Source organism: Capricornis sumatraensis, chromosome 18, assembly GCF_032405125.1.
Source record: "Capricornis sumatraensis isolate serow.1 chromosome 18, serow.2, whole genome shotgun sequence".
NCBI lineage: Eukaryota > Metazoa > Chordata > Mammalia > Artiodactyla > Bovidae > Capricornis > Capricornis sumatraensis.
In genome coordinates, this window is record NC_091086.1 from 77,554,744 (window position 1) to 77,572,727 (window position 17,984).

General features: G+C 56.6%; 1 protein-coding gene across 1 annotated transcript; it reads right to left on the bottom strand.

Annotated features, from left to right (window-relative positions):
* Positions 1–2,413: 2,413 nt before the first annotated feature.
* TRIP13 (thyroid hormone receptor interactor 13) lies at positions 2,414–17,897 on the bottom strand. Its single transcript, XM_068990642.1, has 13 exons — positions 17,806–17,897; positions 16,838–17,003; positions 16,599–16,728; positions 15,890–15,945; positions 15,072–15,162; positions 13,643–13,715; positions 8,741–8,804; positions 7,915–8,001; positions 7,604–7,710; positions 6,302–6,455; positions 5,967–6,079; positions 3,709–3,778; positions 2,414–3,263 (listed from the first exon to the last, which is right to left on the bottom strand). Exons 1-13 carry the CDS (start codon positions 17,895–17,897, stop codon positions 3,168–3,170), a joined length of 1,299 nt encoding a protein of 432 aa, XP_068846743.1. The 3' UTR covers positions 2,414–3,167.
* Between the last annotated feature and the right edge of the window lie 87 nt (positions 17,898–17,984).

Genomic DNA, 17,984 nt, shown 5'->3' on the forward strand with positions numbered 1-17,984 from the left:
GCCTTGTGTGGCGACTCAGGTGCCGGGCCAGAAGAGGTCCTGTGGGAAATGAGGGTTTGCGCGCCAGAGGAGGAAGCGAGCAGTCACAAACGGCAGCTCAGGCAGCAACGCTGAGGCTGCTGCTTGAAACTAGTAAGAGAGGAAAGTCTGCACCAGGAATGGTGGCTCAGGAGGTGGTGGGAGGCGGCTGCCAGTCACAGCGTCGACGCCGGGGGCAGCAAGAGAAGGGTCAGCCACAGACGCTGAGCCGGAGCCGCCTAAGTGCGGCTTCCGACCCCGCGTGGCAACTCCAGGGACTCAGGGCAAAGTTCCCGTCGCAAATGGTCACCCAGGTAACATGAAAGGACTCCAGTCATAAAACCCACGTCGGGTGACACGGAAAGAAGTTTCCTGGTCATAGATCCTAAGTCAGGTGGTCCAGACGGAGGCTCGCCCATCAGAGGCACGCCGGGTGACGGGGAAGGTCATTTGCAGCCACAAGCAGCCCAGGGGACACGAAATGGAAAGCTTCCTCCCGCTCTGAAGTGATGATTCTCTGGAAGAGAGAACAGTTTCACGTTGTGAATGACGTCAGGGGACAGAGGAAGGAGGTCTGCGGTCAGTAATCAGGACTCGGGCGACTGGGGACGAAGTCTCCTCGTCCTAACCTATGGCGAAGGCCGGAGGACACAGGCTTCCAACAGCAGAGCCGACGGCCTCAGCAGGACGGCCCGGGGCACGCGGTGCCGGGGACTGCCAGGGCGAGCGCCACGGCTCTGGACGGTAAGGAGTCAGGGTCAGAAATCAGAGCTCAGGGGATGGAAACCCCCCTCCCCACCCGAAAGGACGCTTCAGCCGGGAGCGGGGCTGCCGCGGGGACACGAGCCCCCTCCCCGGGAGCAGCCCCCTCGCTGGGGCGAAGAAGCTGCCAGGCGGGAGCCACAGCCTCCGCAGCAGGGCCTCCGCGGTTGTCGGCTCTCCGGGGGCCTTTCCGCCCCGCGTCGCCTCCGCGCCGGGCAGGGGGGCTGTGGCTCAGCACGTGTCTCCTCCGTGGCATGACCCTGACGCTCACCCTTGCGGTCCCTGTCACCTCGGCCTCCGGGTTGTCCTGCCGGGGACGGTTGCTCCGTCGGGCCGTGTCCTCGGCCTCTCTCGCAGGCGCCCCTGCCCGCGGAGGGGTCGGACCTGAGGCCTGTGTGCTGGGCCGGGGACTCAGCAGAAGCCGGGCGGGCAGCACCACACCCCTGGGCGTCCCAGGCTGGCACTCTGGCCCCTTTCCCGCCCGTGCCCACCCAGAAGCCTGCCCCCGTGGGAGGACAGCGTGCCCCCTTCCTGAACCCAGGGCCCAGCCGCGGGCACCTCGGGCTTTCAGCCATGGCCCAGAAAGTGCCCACAAGCCTGTGCCCGCCTCTATTTGGGGGCCCGGGTGCGACCCCTCCTCCTACCAGGCCCAGCCCCAACCCAGTGCGCTGGCACCGAGGCAGCGGTCAGAAGAGCCACGCCCCACCGCTGCCAGGCATGCGTGCTCAGACCTCCGTGGGGCCTGGACGCATGCTGGTGTGGGCGGGCCTACCAGGCCGGGGCGGGGACGCAGCCAGGCGGCTGCCTCTGCGGACCACTCCTCCTCTGCCCCGAGGCCCCTCCTGTCCATCCCACAGAGCAGCGCTGCCCCCTGGTGTCCGTGGACGGCGGCATCAGACACGCCCCCTCACTCTGGGAAAGGGCCTGGAGGACGGGCCACCCCTGACTCAGGGTGCAGGCCTCGCCCACCCGCCCCCAGCCCGCTCGGGGCTTCAGTGGCCACTGCATGGACCACCCCTCAGATTTGGGGTGCAGGCCTCGCCCACCCGCCCCCAGCCTTCTCAGGGCTGCCCCCCTGGGCTGCCCCCTCACTCATCTGTCCGCCCCTGTACACGGCCCCGCCCTGGGCAACCCCTCCCAGACCCTCTCTTCCCTTTGGGACGCTGGGCTCCTCAGCAGCAACCGTGGAGCATGGAGCACCCCCCGTGTGCACAGACCTCTCTTCTCACCCTATTTTAGGGTCTTGAGGAAACCACAGAGCCGGGCCCTGGCCCCCAAGGCCATGCTCGCTCCAGCCCTGGACCTGACCAGAGCCGAGGCTGGCTGATGGCCCAGGGGTGGAACCCTGGGTCCCCCACCCCAGCCTGGCCCCGATCCTGGGCCTCCCCAGGCTGCACGGCCACGTGCAGACAGCGCACCTCCACCCCCACGGGTTAAGACAGGCTGAAGTTATGTCATCATGTGAGTGACTTAAAACTCAAAGCGTTTGGAGTGTTAAGAGAATCAACATGAGAAAATTTTGGAAAAAGATTTTTAATACTTAAAAAATTTTAAAACAAAAGGTAACATATTCTTTTAAAAATGTTTTATAAAACAGTGATATGAAATTTATTTTAGCATGAGATAAAAGCAAAGCAAGGTTCTGTGGAATACACCAATTATTGGCCAATTCACTTTAAATCTGTTATTGGGAATCTTCGTTTAAGCCGTGACTAACGTCCCTCAACCAACGCCTCACCGGGAAACATCGCCATGAGGCCGGCCACGCTGGTCCCCAGGGAGGCAGCCCCGTCAGCTGCCCCTCCCTGACAAGCAGAGCTGCTGTACCTGCTACCAAGAGCACTGGCCTTAAACTTTTCTCTTGATTCCTGTAACACAGGGACAGACCCCTATTCACCGCATAGTCTGCAGGACGCACGCACTAACCAGGACGAGCTTGCAGCAGGAAGCAAATGCTGCCTCGTCTTAAGCAACGAGTACTTTTTTTTAATGCTATGATTATATTCTTCTTCAAGGCAATGCAATTTCTCTTCTGTTTCTATAAAACTTACATTAATTATCTTTTTAAATAAAACGTCAGCATTTTGGGTCCAATCAACCAGAAGCAGGATACAATCAGGACATCTCGACAGGTCTTTATAAAGAGACACTGAGCTCAGATGATCGTCTTTCAAAACAGAAAACAGGCTGTTCTGTCTTCAAACACGCACTTAAAGCACATAAACGCAACACACTTCTTGAGCAACACCGTGTAAGCACAACACGCTTCTGGAACCACACCAGCCTGCAGGTCTCAGCCGTGGCCTCAGCTGTCCTGGGGCAGCCGCTGCTTTGAGGAAGTGATGGTGCCTTCCCGCGGTGTGCTCAGCGAGGATGGGGGTGCCAGGTCATGTGCACGACGAGAGCTTCTTTCTCTCCTCAAACTGCTTCTCCACAGCCAGAGACAGGGCGTGGAGGAAGCCCTCGACGGTGACGGTGGGGGCCTGGGGATACACAGCATCGCGGCGGTCTGCCCTCGGGGTGGGGGTGGCCTGGCAGCACCCCCCTCCAGGGCACAAGCACTCTGAGGTGGCAGGGAGGCCCTGGGCGTGAGCTTTCCACACACCAGTGAGGTGAGCAGACACACGCCAGCCCTCCACTGCCCCCGGGCCCGTCACTTCAGAAATACGGGAGGTGGTGGAAACCCCAGGGTGGCAGGCGGGACGCTCCTCGAGGCCAGCCCTGCAGACAGCGCGGGCGGTGGGGCCGGGGCCCAGGCACTCACCTGGACGTACAGCGCGTGGGCCAGGGTGGCAGGCCAGCCCTGCGGACAGCGCGGGCGGTGGGGCCGGGGCCCAGGCACTCACCTGGACGTACAGCGCGTGGGCCAGGGTGGCAGGCCAGCCCTGTGGACAGCGCGGGCGGTGGGGCCGGGGCCCAGGCACTCACCTGTATGTACAGCGCATGGGCCAGAAAAGGGAGCTTCCTCAGGACGCGGCCGCTCAGGCCCTCGCTCTTCCTGTGAACATGACCACACTGCTGTTAGCGCCACACGGGCCGCGGGGCACTTCAGGACGAGCCCCCAATCTCCCCCCAGAGCCCCTCGGGGGGCGGGCAGTCTCCCACACGCCTCAGCTACTGCTCCGGGAGGGGCAGGGTCCCGACACCACCCATGGCCTCGGCCGGGGCACCGTGAGGTGGGTACAGGCCGGCTCACACCTCCGAATTCTTGCACAAGTCTGCACTGCTGCCCTCTGTCCCGCCTTGGCCACTGTAACTGAGTCTCCCCAATGCCCCGCCAGCATGTCTGGCCCCTGGCGTCTGCCCCACAGCCCACCTGAGGCCCTCACACAGTGGACGCGGCCTCCCTGACCTCCCCAATTTATCCAGAGTCCAGCTGTCCTCAGAGGCTCTGCTCTGCTTCCCAGCTCGATCCCCGGGGGCCACCTGAGCACCTGCCAGTGCTACCAGCACGGGCTCGGGCAGGTGTGCCGGTGACCCTCCCGTGTGCTGTGGCTCTCAGCAGCCAGGCAGTGGGGTCACACAATGTCCTCCCCACAGCACCAAGGCCTGGGCCCTAACTTTACCTGTTTACTCTGCTCGTCAAAGAAAAAGCCTCCACTTTCCTTTCTTGGCCATTTGTAAAAACTCAACAAACGCTGTTTAAGAATCACTGATGCTACAGAGAGCCTTAATCTGAAAGCCTGTCCTGTACTGGCACAGTGCTTTGCCGGCTGTCCGTGGGCACACAGGGAAGGCAGCTGGCCTCACCCTCCCATCCAGGAGCCCACGGTCGGGGAGGCCGGAGGGCATCTGCTGTGGGGGAGACGCCCTGGGATTCAGCCCCTGCCACCCAACCCACGTCACCACCTCAGGTGCTACAGGCAACGACCACCCCTGTGGCCAAAGGGAATGGGCTTCTCTAGGCTGCAGAAGTGAGGTCACCTCAGAATGGGAGAGAATGCTTGCAAGTGAAGCAAGTGACAAGGGATTAAATTTCCAAAACATACAAACAGCTCATGCAGCTCAATATCAAAAAACCAAACAGCGCAATCCCCAAACGAGTGGAAGATCTAAACAGAAAGAAGACAGACAGACAGCAAACAGACGCACGGAAAGAGGCTCAACATCACAAATCATCAAAGAAATGCAAATCAAGACTACAGTAAGGCATCACCTCACACTGGTCAGAGCAGTGATCATCAAAACGTCTACAAGCGATAAATCCTGGAGAGGGTGTGGAGAGAGGGGACCCCTCCTACGCTATTGGTGGGAATGCCAACTGATATGGCCCCTACGGAGAGCAGCACGGAGGTTCCTTAACAACCTAAAGACAGAGCTACCGTATGACCCAGCAACCCCACTCCTGGGCAAGCATCTTGAGAAAACCGAAATTCAGGAAATCCACGCAGCGCTGTGTGCACAGCAGCACTACGCACAAGAGCTGAGACACAGAGACGCCCAGATGCCCACCAGCACGTGGATGGGGGAGGGCAGCGCGGCCCAGAAAGAGCGCGCAGCGTTACTCCACAGTGAAGAGTGAGAGCGCCATCTTCAGCAACATGGATGGGCCGGGAGGGGAGCATACTAAGTGAGCCAAGACGGACAAAGACAAATACCACACGATACCACTAACACGTGGAATCTAAAAATCATACCGATACACTTCCCTACTAAACAGAAACTGACTCAGACTCAGGAAACAAGCTTCTGGTTACCAGAGGGGTATGGGGAAGAGGCATCAATTGAGAGGCTGGGATTGACACGCTGCTGTCGAGTCGCTCAGGCGTGTCTGACTCTGCGACCCCACGGGCTGCAGCGCGCCAGGCTCCTCCGTCCTCCACCACCCCCTGGAGTCTGCGCAAACTCATGTTCACTGAGTCAGTGGCGCCATCCAGCTCTGTCACCCTCTGCCACCTCCTTCTCTCTGCTTTCAGTGTCTCCCAGCATCAGGGTCTTTTCCAGTGAGTCAGCCCTTCAACTCTGGATAACATACAAGCTGCTACACATAAAACAGGTGACTGACGAGAATCGGTCACCGTGGGGCATAGGGAACCCTACCCGGTACTCTGTCATGACCTGTAAAAAGAATCTAAAGGAGTAGATACATGTATACATAACTGAGTCGCTTTGCTCTACGATATTTATTGCAAATCAACTATATTTCAAAAAATTTTTTAAAAAGAAACAGTGAGGTCAGCACACACCTTGAAATTTCGCTCAGGAAGAGGCTCAACTTGGAGACGTTGTTTTCAACGAAGCCGATCACCTCCAGCTCGCGGAGGGTCAGCAGCTGCTGGCGAGGGTATACGATCTGGCACTGTGGGACAGAGGGCGGGGCAGCAGGAGCGTCGGGTCAGTGATTCCCCCCGCGCTCAAGCTGCAGACCCAGCAACTGCAGTGTTCAACGTAGGGCGGCGGGTGCAGGCTGAGGGACACCTCCTTCTACACCGGAACCCGCCATTGTAAGCTATGCCAACAAGTCAAGAACCCACAAGAAAGTTAATGTGTTCTCAGGAAAGCAAGAAAAAACTCAAGGCACCCTCATCAGCTCTTCCAGGCAGGAGAGGTAAATCCTGAAGATGGCCGCTGCCGAGGGCGGCCCGACGTACTGCCTGATGTCAGCCCTGTCCACGAAGGCCACGTCGATCTTTTCTGTGATGTTGGACGTGGTCAGGATCACCGCGTTGGAGTGCCTGCGGGCAGAGGGCGGGCCCGGTCACCCCGGGCCACAGGGACTCGACCCCCCCGCCCTGACACACGCAGTGAGAGGACAGACCGGCGCCAGGGCCCAGGCGTTCAGCCAGCTTCGCACCCTGTGCCTGCCCCCCACCCGCGAGGCCTTCTGAGGCCCCGCTTCTCGCGCTCCGCCTGACGCCCCTCCTGCCAGGCTCCGGCTGCGACAGCACGGAGCCCCCGGCTCTCGCTCAGCAAGCTCCCCACCTATGGACAGCTCTCGCAGCCCCAGCTGGACCGCCCCCGCCCCCTTCACTGCGGTGGAGCCCTCACTCTGCACAGCGTCCCTGAGCCCCCGCGCTGACACTGGCCTGCCTGGGCACCGCCACACCCGCGCATCACTCTGATTGCCCCGACAGCTGTGGCGCCGAGCTGTGCGATTCACCCTGGGGACTAGCGGCCCTCCCCTCCGGCTCCCAAACTCCCCAGAGGCCCTATCATCCAGTCTGCTCACCCCCGGGCCGGCAAGGAGCAGGAGGGGCACCCTGGGGAGCACACCGCCTGGCCTGCTGGGCTCGAGTCCCGGGGATGAGGCAGGGCTGCCCCGGGCCCGCAGGCAGCACACAGACCACTGGCAGCTTTGTGGCCGGGGAGCACCTGGACGGCTGCCCCTTGACCGACCCCGGTCCTCTGACCACAGGTAGCCAGTCCTTTACAGGGTGAGCAGAGCTGAGCCAGGTGAGGGAGGCACACGGGGCCCAGAGTCTGGGCAGAGGCTGGTGAGCGTGGAGTGCACACGGGGCCCCACACACAGCTGGGAGCACGTGCCAGGATCGGGCTCTTCACAAATGGTCACTGGAGCGGGCCTGAATCGCGCGAGCCAAGGGAGGTGAGAGAGACTGCAGAGACAAGTCTCCACTCCTCCCAGAGCGGCAGGCCGGGGGTCAGGGAGACCCCCTTTTCTGAGCAGAGGGTCCTTCTCCCCACACCAAAGCTTTGCTGTGCATTGTTGACACTTCCATAACGTAAAAAGTGCGCAATTTGTAAAAAGCTTATGTAACACACACTGCTTCAAACATAGAGAAAACAGAGTCCACACCCAATGCCAGACGCATTCTGAGCTAGAAAAGCTGAGGGTGAGGCCGGGGGTGTGCGTGTGGAGGGGTACCTTTTAATCTGATCGATTTGGGTCAAGACAGCATTGACGACACGGATAGCGTCCGAAGGCTCGGTGCCTGCTCTGCATGCGTTCCGGGCGGCGGTCAGGCTTTCCACCTGTGGGCGCAGAGCGACGGGGTGGTCAGCTGGGTGGACGCGGGGCGTGTGGACACAGCACGGAGGGCCTGAGAGGCCCCGGGGCCAGGCCTGCAGGATGCAGCCTTTGGGGGCTGGACAAGCACGGGCTGGTGGCGCCGGCAACGCCAAAGGCCACCCAGTCCTGCGCTTCCTCTGCTCAGTGTGACGTCTGAACACACCCACCTCATCGATCAGCACGAACACCAGAGCATCCTTGTCATCAATCAAGTCCTGAATCTTCTGGAACATCCTAGTCACCAGCTTGCCACTCTGGAAGTGAAACACTCCTTACTCTCAGGTCGCGCGCTGCAAGCTGCCTGGTGCACGCATGCGTCCAGGCTCCACCTGGCTGCGCTGACCCCAGGGGGCCCCACAAGCCTGCCGTCTCCTGACAGCCCCTTGGAAAACTCCCTGAATCAGAGAAGCCAGGTCTGCAGGGAACCTGGAGGCCTGCCCTCCTGGCGTCATGGGCAGGGCCATGCTCGCACCTCAGCCCCTTTCCCCCCTTTCCTGCCCCGGCGGTCCTGGGCGGACTGGGTCTCGGGTGCAAATCGGCCAGGCGCACCTCGACAGGCACTCCTGTCCCCGCCCACCATCCGCCAGGGGCACCGTCCGACATGGGGCCTGCAGCAGAGCCTTCCAGAACCAAGGGGCAGCTGTGACATCACCCAGCCTGAGTGCCTCAGTTCACAGCTGGCGAACAAGGCTCAAGCTGAGGGTGCAGTCCCATCAGAAGGTGACCCCTCCCTCCTCAGGTAACAGTGAATGCCCCGTGCCCTAGCCCAGGTCTGGAGGTGACAAGCAGAGGGTCCTCTCAGGCCTCAGGTGGTTTCCAGGTTATCACTAAGCTCTGGAACTTTCCTCTGACTACACAGAGTCCCTGTTCACGTTCCTATTTAATCTATTTCTCTCCTAAAGCTTTTGGAGGAAAGAGTTTGCCTAACCTACCAGACAAGTTTTCAACTGCATGGTGGACAATCCAGAAAATTGGATTAGCATAAATACTTACCTCTGAAAACCACTTAGAAAAGAGGCTGTGGCTGTTTATTTCAATTAACTGGCCATATCGGTACCTAAGATGGTTTACAAAAAAGAGGGAGAGCAATCGTTACAAGTCGTCCCACAACATCCCTGGGGGCAACCACCTCGGTCTCTATAATGCAACGCTGCTCAAGGGCCCAGCAGGCTGAGAGTGACTGCTCTGCTCCTGCCGACCCAGGACGAGGCGCCCGCAAGCTGCACACTGACAGCTATGAGCAGTCTAACACGACGCGCCAGCAGCGACAGTTCCAGCTGGAGCAGACTCAAGTGTCTCAAGCTGACGGCGTCTTCACTTCAACTAGAGCAGGAGAGAGTTTTGCTAAGATGGCGGAGCAGAAGGATGCATGCTCATCTTCTCCTGTGAGAACTCCAAAACTGCAACTTGCTGCTGAGCAACCAACAACAGGAGAGTGCTGGATCCCACCAAAAACAGATACCCCACATCTAAGGCAGAGGAGAAGCCCCAACAAGATGGTAGGAGGGGCAAAAATCACATTTGGAATCAAACCCCATACCTACCAGAGATGCTCAGAGGGCGCAAATAAAACCTTGTGCACACAGGATCCCGGGACCCCAGAGGCTGAGCCAGACCTCCTGTGAGTGTCTGAGCGTCTCCTGCAGAGATGGGGGGACGGCAGTGGCCGCCGCGGGCATGGGGGCTCTGGCTTCAGCAGACCTGGGAGGCGCGGCGTGTGGCCTAGGCCCTCGTGGAGGAGATTGCCATTATCTCCATCACTGAGCCACTGAGCAGACGACCCACAAACTGCAGAACAATTATACCAAAGAAGTTCTCACACTGTTACAAACATTCCAGGGCACACAACAGATTTGCCAACCTGGGGATCCGGCAAGGGGACTGAGAACCCCCAGGGAATTTGACTTTAGAGGCCAGTGGGGTTTGATTCCAGAATTTCCACAGGACTGGGGAGACAGACTCTTGGAGGGCACAAACAAAACCTTGTGTGCACCAGGACCCAGGAGAAAGGAGCAGTGACCCCACATGAGACTGAGCCAGACTTGCCTGTGAGGGCAAGAGATGGGAGCACCAGACCAGCTGACCCGCCTCCCGAGAAGTCTGCATGCAGCTCAAGAAGCAAGTTAGAAACGGACGTGAAACAACGGGCGGGTTCCACACTGGGCAAGGAGTGCGTCAAGGCTGTATACTGTCACCCTGCTTATTTAACTTCTACGCCGAATATATCATGCGAAATGTCAGACTGGATGAAGCACAAGCTGGAATCAAGATTGCAGGGAGAAATATCAATAACCTCAGATATGCAGATGACACCACCCTTACGGCAGAAAGCGAAGAGGAACCAAAGAGCCTCTTGATGAAAGCTAAAAAGGAGAGTGAAAAAGCTGGCTTAAAACTCAACATTCAAAAAATGAAAATCATGGCATCTGGTCCCATCACTTAATGGCAGATAGAAGGGGAAATGATGGAAACCGTGACAGACTTTACTTCCTTGGGTTCCAGAATCACTGAGGACAGTGACTGCAGCCATGAAATTAAAAGACACTTGCTCCTCAGAAGAAAAGCTATGACCAACCTAGACAGCATATTAAAAAGCAGAGACATTATTTTGCCAACAAAGGTCCATCTAGTCAAACTACGGCTTTTCCAGTAGTCACGTATGGATGTGAGAGTTGGATCATAAATAAAGTTGAGCACCAAAGAAATTGATGCTTTTGAATTGTGGTCTTAGAGAAGACTCTTAAGAGTCACTTGGACTGCAAGGAGATCAAACCAGTCAATCCTAAAGGAGATCAGTCCTGAACGTTCACTGGAAGGACTGATGCTGAAGCTGAAGCTCCAATACTTTGGCTACCTGATGTGAAGAACTGATTCACTAGAAAAGACCCTGATGCTGGGAGAGACTCAAGGCAGAAGGAGAAGGGGACGACAGAGGGTGAGATGGTTGGATGGCATCACCGACTCAATGGACAAGAGTTTGAGCAGGCTCTTAAAAGTTGGTGATGGAGGGAAGCCTGGCGTGCTGCAGTCCAGGGGGTCGCAGAGTCGGACACGACTGAGCGGCTGAACTGAAGACTTGATGCTTTTCTGGTTGCTTAGCCGCTCAGTGTCTGACTCTGTGACCCCCTGGACTGTAGCCCACCAGGCTCCTCTGTTCATCGCATTTCCCAGGCAGGAATACTGGACTGGGTTAGCATTTCCTTCACCAATAGTTAAAATAACTACTTAAATACAATTAATTCTTAATACTGTTTTTCGTCTACTTATAATTTAGACCATTACCGGTATTAACATGGCAAACAAATCAAAACACAAGCATCAAAAGTCTTTTGCTCACAGTTGAACATTTTTTTCTCCTTCCACAAAACCCAAAGGAATGTGAGAATTTGTTTTCCAGAACAAAATCACTTCCCTCAAACCTGGAGCCCTGGAAAGCTCCAAGGGAACCGGGACACTCACTGTCTGAAATCCAGCACTGATACCCCATCTATCATGGAGTCAGCGAGGGCTCTGGATGCACTTAGTTCTGATTAGAATCAAACAGGAAACGGCCAGCAGAGAAGCCACCTCCCAGATCCTTTTCACAGTTTCTTTCATGTTGAGAGTCCACAGAAAAAAATAATTACTTTAAAAAGTATCACTGACTTTCCAGTTGAAAAACATCATTTAATAATTTTGTTTACAAAAGAGGAAAAGGGGGAGATAGACAACCTAGTGAATATAGATTGGGTGGAATATCACAAAATTAATCATAAAGCACTCTGACTGTTAAGGAAGGTGAACTTCAGTTAATAAAGCAAAAAGGCTCGATGAGGCTTCTTCTTGCCACAAAATAAATACCAATTTCCATATCTTTGTACTGGAAAACGTCACATTTCTTGTAATAACACCTTTACTTTCCAGTGTTTCAGAAAACTGCCCTCAGAGATTACCAAACACACATGTGTTTCACTATGTCAAGATAAAGGCCAAGATACTGAGCATAAAACAAAGGGCCGAAACAGAGCAACTTCCCTACTTTTAAGACAGTTTTGAAAAGAAAACAGATTTAAAAGTAAATCTCACAGGATTTCCTCTTCTGAAGTCATACTAGGCTGAAAGGGTGATTTACCTTCTGGCTTAACCAACTAGAAAGCTAGACAAAACAGAGAAACAATGTCTGAGAAGGGCAGCAGACAACACCACCGGGGACTGCACCCTGGAGGCGGGCAAGGGGCAAGCGCGACGGCCTGATCTCCTGCCTGGAGTGACACTGGAGGGGACCCAGGAGAAGAGGCCAGGGTACTGAGCTGAGGAGACGGAGGCCAGAGTTCAAGCAGCTGAGGTGTCTGGAGGCCACAGGGCAGGGCAGGGTTCCAGGGAAGAAGGAGACGCAGGCAGGAAGCCTGGCGAGCGTCACGGGGCTGCAGTGTGTGAGGAGGGAGCCCAGCGCTGGAGGGCTCGAGACCCAGGGCCGAGAGTACTTGCTGCTGATTCAGGGGCTCAACCGAGACCCCAGAAGGGTCCTCCTGAGGGTGAAGTCTAGACCACACTGAGACCAATCTTGAAAAAGCTTATAAACAGACCTCAAAAGGATCACACCAAATGCAAGTACCCAAACCCCTGTCAGAATAAAACCCAGCGGTTGTTAAAGACAAGCAAGAGAACCCAGTCACTTCACATCACTGTGTCCACGTTCAACAATCACCTGGCACGCCAAGAAGCAGCAACATGTGACCCATAACCAGACCCAAATGGCAACGAGGATGGAATTGGTAGACAGAGCTTACAAGCATAAACAGAACTGAACAATCTTCAGACAAGAAAACCATTCTCAGAGATGGGAATTTCGCTGAACAGAAGTAAAAGTAAACCAGATACTGCAGGAAACCATCCACAGTGAAACTCAGGAAAGTTTTAAAACTTGAGAAAAGATGACAGAGCGCACGAGTGGCCTGCAGGGCAACATGAGACAGCCCCACAGGCGGGGGCGGGGCCCCACAGGCGGGGGCGGGGCCCCACAGGCGGGGGCGGGGCCCCACAGGCGGGGGCGGGGCCCCACAGGCGGGGGCGGGGCCCCACAGGCGGGGGCGGGGCCCCACAGGCGGGGGCGGGGCCCCACAGGCGGGGGCGGGGCCCCACAGGCGGGGGCGGGGCCCCACAGGCGGGGGCGGGGCCCCACAGGCGGGGGCGGGGCCCCACAGGCGGGGGCGGGGCCCCACAGGCGGGGGCGGGGCCCCACAGGCGGGGGCGGGGCCCCACAGGCGGGGGCGGGGCCCCACAGGCGGGGGCGGGGCCCCACAGGCGGGGGCGGGGCAGGGGAACTAGCCAAGAGCCGGTGCCCAAGGAGTCTCCAAACACAGGGGAGCCCTAAATCCCCAAATGGCCCACACTCAACAGAATGAGCTACCAACAAATACGCTGTAACATAGAAGAGCTTTGGAAAACATTACGGTGAGTGAACAGAGCAATTAAGAAAAGACTACTACATACTGCATAATTTCAATTACATGAAATGCCTGGAGTAAACAAATGTGGTGGAACCACAGATCCATGAATGGACTACACTCAAAAGCGGCAGACAAACCCAGCGCTAGGCCTGGACGGCAGACAGGTGGTCCACACAGACATCAAGCCAGCACGGATGGTCGGCCCAACGTGAGCAGACGCTGCCCCAAGTGTGCACAGGCGGGCACCACGAGAGACCCTGTGCCGGTCACAGGGTGGGTCTCAGCACATGTAAGGAGACTGGGATCAGAGCTCAAGACTATGTGAGCACAGAAGGATCCGTTACATTACGCTGAGACACCTACTATTCACGCAAGATGATTTAAAAATAGAAGCAGCTCCTCATCATCACAGCTGCAACAGGGCAAGCCCGCCTCCACGGCTCCTCTTTCCAATCACCAAAGTTACCTGCTCGAGAGTCTGATGGTCAATTTCTGGGCTAAGGCTTTACACAGCGATGTTTTTCCAGTTCCTGGAGGACCTGTAACAAAATGCAAACAAATAAGTGTAAGTGTGTGCTGTAACAGATTTTTTGAAACAGTAGTTGCATTACTCACAGGATATAACATAAGGAACAGAGTGTAATGCTATAAATGTTACCATCACATGAATCGCTTAAGTTACCGAAAATCTGTTGACAATGTAAATGCTGGAAAGCATCACCAGGAGCTTCTTGGCCATTAATCCACTCTGATTTCTTGATTCGATCCCTGGGTTGGGAAGATTCGCTGGAGAAGGAAATGGCAACCCACTCCAGTATTCTTCCCTGGAGAATCCCATGGACGGAGGAGCCTGGCGGGCTACAGTCCACGGGGTCGCAAAGAGTCGGACCCGACTGAGCGATTTCACTTTCACTTTTCACTGAAACCCTCCCTGTCCCTACATGTCTTCTATGAAATCCATTGATTATGAAAATCCACCTTTCAAAGGTCAAACAAGCCTTTCCTGATAACCACCAGGAGCTCAAGGAACTGGTGCTTGCTGTTCCTGAAGCCCACGGCGCCCACGTCTTTCACTCTAGCTCCGCACACGTGGGCCCGAGCCCCAAGCTACCCAGGGAGAGCGGTCGGGCAAGGCCTGGGCTCTGTGTGCCCCTCAGCATAGCAGCTGACAGGAGCGGAGGACACTGATGTGAGAGCACAAACGCACCCAGCAGAAAACGATGACATTCAATTCTGACCTTCTGTGTTTTCCGTAATTCACAAGTAAATATGTAACCGATTCTAACTGGAAACACTGTATTGCACCTTGTGATCACGTTCTCTGACTCTAGTATTAGAAAATTTGCCAAGACACCCTAAAGACACCGTTTTCATAAAACTGAACACAAGCCTACAGTCTTCATTGTATACGGAAGCTAATCACTCTTTTAATTATAGCTCTTACCTCACTATAATTTGGGCTTTCAATTCTTTTTCTCTCCTGGGATAGTAACAATAAAAACAACAACACCCCCAGTATTCTCTTCCGAGAACTAGACAGAGTTCTGTGAAGTGTGGACTTTTGCGGTTTATTACCCATCAAGAGAAGCTCCAAGGATACTGTGAAGAAATACAAGGCAACTGCTATCCTGAGAAACCCATAACCAGTGGGGAAACAAGGCAGATACTGGGAAAGCTGAGTAACAGCATAAAAAGTCACAAGGGATGATCAGGTGGCTGCCCTACGAAGGGTCAAGTAACCAACGCGCACAGAGCATGCTCACGCCTGGCTTCACAGAGGACGACGTTCCTGGCCCCACTAGGAAGGAGGAGCTGTAACTCTTCGCAGGGCAAAGGCAGGAAGAAAAGCCTGACTCCACGCAATTTATTTTGTCAAACGAAACCAAAGTGCTCACCGTGAAGCAGCACCACCCGGTTCCAGGTGACGAGGTTGCTGTCGACATTCTTGTCTGAAAACAGCAGGGCCGTCGTCACGTAGTCGAGGAGCTGCATGAGGAAAGGGAAGGGCGAAGCTAAGTCCTCGGCAGAGCAAAGGCTAGGCTGAAAGTGCCCTGAGTGAGCAGAAGGAAGGAGAGTCTTCAGAGCCGCCAAGCACACTCAGGCTCTCACACTGAGGTATCTCAGAAGATACCTCAAAATCTAAGAGGACCAGGGCTGGGTGTGACCATTACAAGGATAAAAGGAAAACTGAAGATCACTTAACTGAGGGCTACACCAAGTCAGTGAGCTCCTTCCTCCAGGACACAGCACTGGACAAGCTGTGTTTGCTAAAAGAACAGCCGGGGCTCCCAGGGGAGCCGGGGTGGGTGACAGGGGTGGTGGGGACGGACTTTCTGGCATCCTCCCCTCCCTCATCTGTGTGCAGGACTCTTCCCCTTGAAGGGGGCTCAGATACGGTGGTACTCGCTCAGATCGCCCACCTCCTCTGCCCCTTGGCACTGCCTTCTCAGCCCACAGGTTCCTAAGAGTGTGACCCCAGTGCCAGTGGGTTCACTTTTGAACCCTCCCCCTTCTCCCGAGGGGAACTCCCCAGAGTACAGCTCCACTCAGAGCAAGCCCAGAGCAGATGCCCAGGACCGAAGACAGACCCCCAGGGCACGGGCTGCTGGCAGGCAGCACTCCTAGAAGCCCATGTGAGATGAGAGGCGCTGGAGAGAACACAAGAGTGAGGCGCCTGAAACATGGAAGCCTTCCAGGAAAAAGCATAACTCACGTGAGATTTGACTTCCGTGTCATACACCAGGCTGTCCCAAAGCCCATGGAATTCAGCTGAAAGAAAAAGACAAAACCAGATGTTAGGAAAGCAAGCCTTGTACCTACTGGTTACGTTCACCCTGAGCCACTGACATCCTCAACTGCTCCAGAGGTGGCAAGCTACAATCCTGGTTACAGAGAAGCTAAACTTTCAAAGTCATTTCTAAGTTAAGGATGTTGAATAGGCGGCAGTCACACGTGGCTTTGGGCAGAGAACGAACCTCCTGTGGACCTGCGCGTGGACCCAGCACTGCCCTGAACTCACCACTCTCCCCACAGGCCAGCGCTCTGGCGGGGCCGCGGGGCAGGTGGAGTCTAGCTTTGAAGACGTCAGGCCTAACGTGGCTTAGACGTGGGATTCAGCCTGCTAGATCCCAGTGGCACAGAGAAGTACAGAGAGGGTGGGAGGAAGGAGTGGTCCCGCAAGACCGGCCGACTGGGCAGGAAAGAAGAGTGCCAGCGTCCTCCTCAACTAGCACTAGCTTTGAGACCCATCCAAGCAGCCTCACACTGGGAATTTCTACTTTTCTCTCGTGTGATATACTTCCTAACAGTTGAAATGCCCTAAAACTCCGCACAACAGACACGATATCCGGAGCCTGAGGTGTGCGCTGCCCCTTGCCCTCCCGCGGCCGGCGTGGGCCGCCTACTGCTATGGTCGCAGATACCTGCAGGCAGGACCCAGTGATTTGCTGCAATTATGTTTTCTGTCTCTTCCTCCAGATTTTCACTGCTGGGGCCGTCCTCATTCAGCTGGAAGATGTGAAGTGCAATATTGCACGCGCTCAAATCAATGGGCTGTGACGAGAAAGGAAATCAAATAAGTCTATACAGCACACTATCAAAACAGCAAATGCGTGCTCTTGGGCCACGGGCTAACTGTCTCTTAGCCTGAGAATTAAGTTACCTGTGGATCTTTGGCCTTTAACTCCGTGTCAACAATAGCCACAGCCTGCACATTTCTGGTGAGAAAAGGCTCGTCAAACTCAGACCAGGTGTAATCGCCGAACACAATGTTATGCCTGTTGAGTAGCTTTCTAACACTCAGCTTTATATCCTCTTTCTTTGCAGTGCTAGGAACACAAAACACATAAAATCAGATCTGAGTTTAAAAAAAACCCTAACATCTTAAGAAAGAGTGATTAAAAACAGAACAGACCATAGTGGGGGAAATGCACCCATGGGGAGGGCTGGCGGGAGGGCCTGCCCGGAGTGATCTTGTGCCAACTATGGGGAAATGCATTCATGGGGAGGGGGCTGGCGGGAGGGCCTGCCCGGAGTGATCCTGTGCCGACTAGGTGCTGGCGTAACTGCAGGCTGTATGACCCAGGGAAGCTGCCCAAGGACTCTGCCCAGGCCCCTCAGAGGCAGGGGGTGAAGGCGGAGTCGGTGCCACCTGGGCTGCTGGTCAGCAAGCTGGAACTGCTGCCTAGGTGCCAGCCCCACAGCTGGGAAACAGCAGCAAGTCGGGGGGGCGGGGAATGAACGCCCACAGCTGGGGGCCCCAGAGGTGTTTCCCGGGCTGGGGTCCGCCCTCAGCCCCTGCCCCCCGCGCTCGCTGCCTCCCCGAGGGCCCAGGCCCTCCAGCGGCCCCTGCGGCGGTGTCCGCTCCCCAGAGCGCCCGGCCCCCGTGGAGACCCGCCGCCACCAGCACCTCCGGGGCCCATCGTCCCGAGGGCCTGGCCGGGGAGACGGGATGGTGGGCGAGGGTGAGGGCGCAGGGGCGTTTCCCAAAACTGAGTCTGCGGGGCCGGCTTCGCCGGGCTCGGCGGGGCCTGCGGCCGCGGTCTGGGCCGACCCTGTCAGGGCGGGTCTGCCCGGGGCGGGGTCCCGTCAGCTCGGACCCCGCCAGGGCCGGGCGGAGGCCGGGCTCACCTGCCGCTCCGCTGGTGCACCTCCACGTGGACCGTGGGCGCCTCGGCCACGCAGGGCAACGCCTGCTTCAGGTCTCCCACAGCTTCGTCCATGTCGGCGCCGCCGCTGGAAGCCGCGCGGAGCCGGCCGTCCCTTCGCCGCCGCCGCCTCGCGCAGCGCCGCGCCACCTCAGCCCGCCC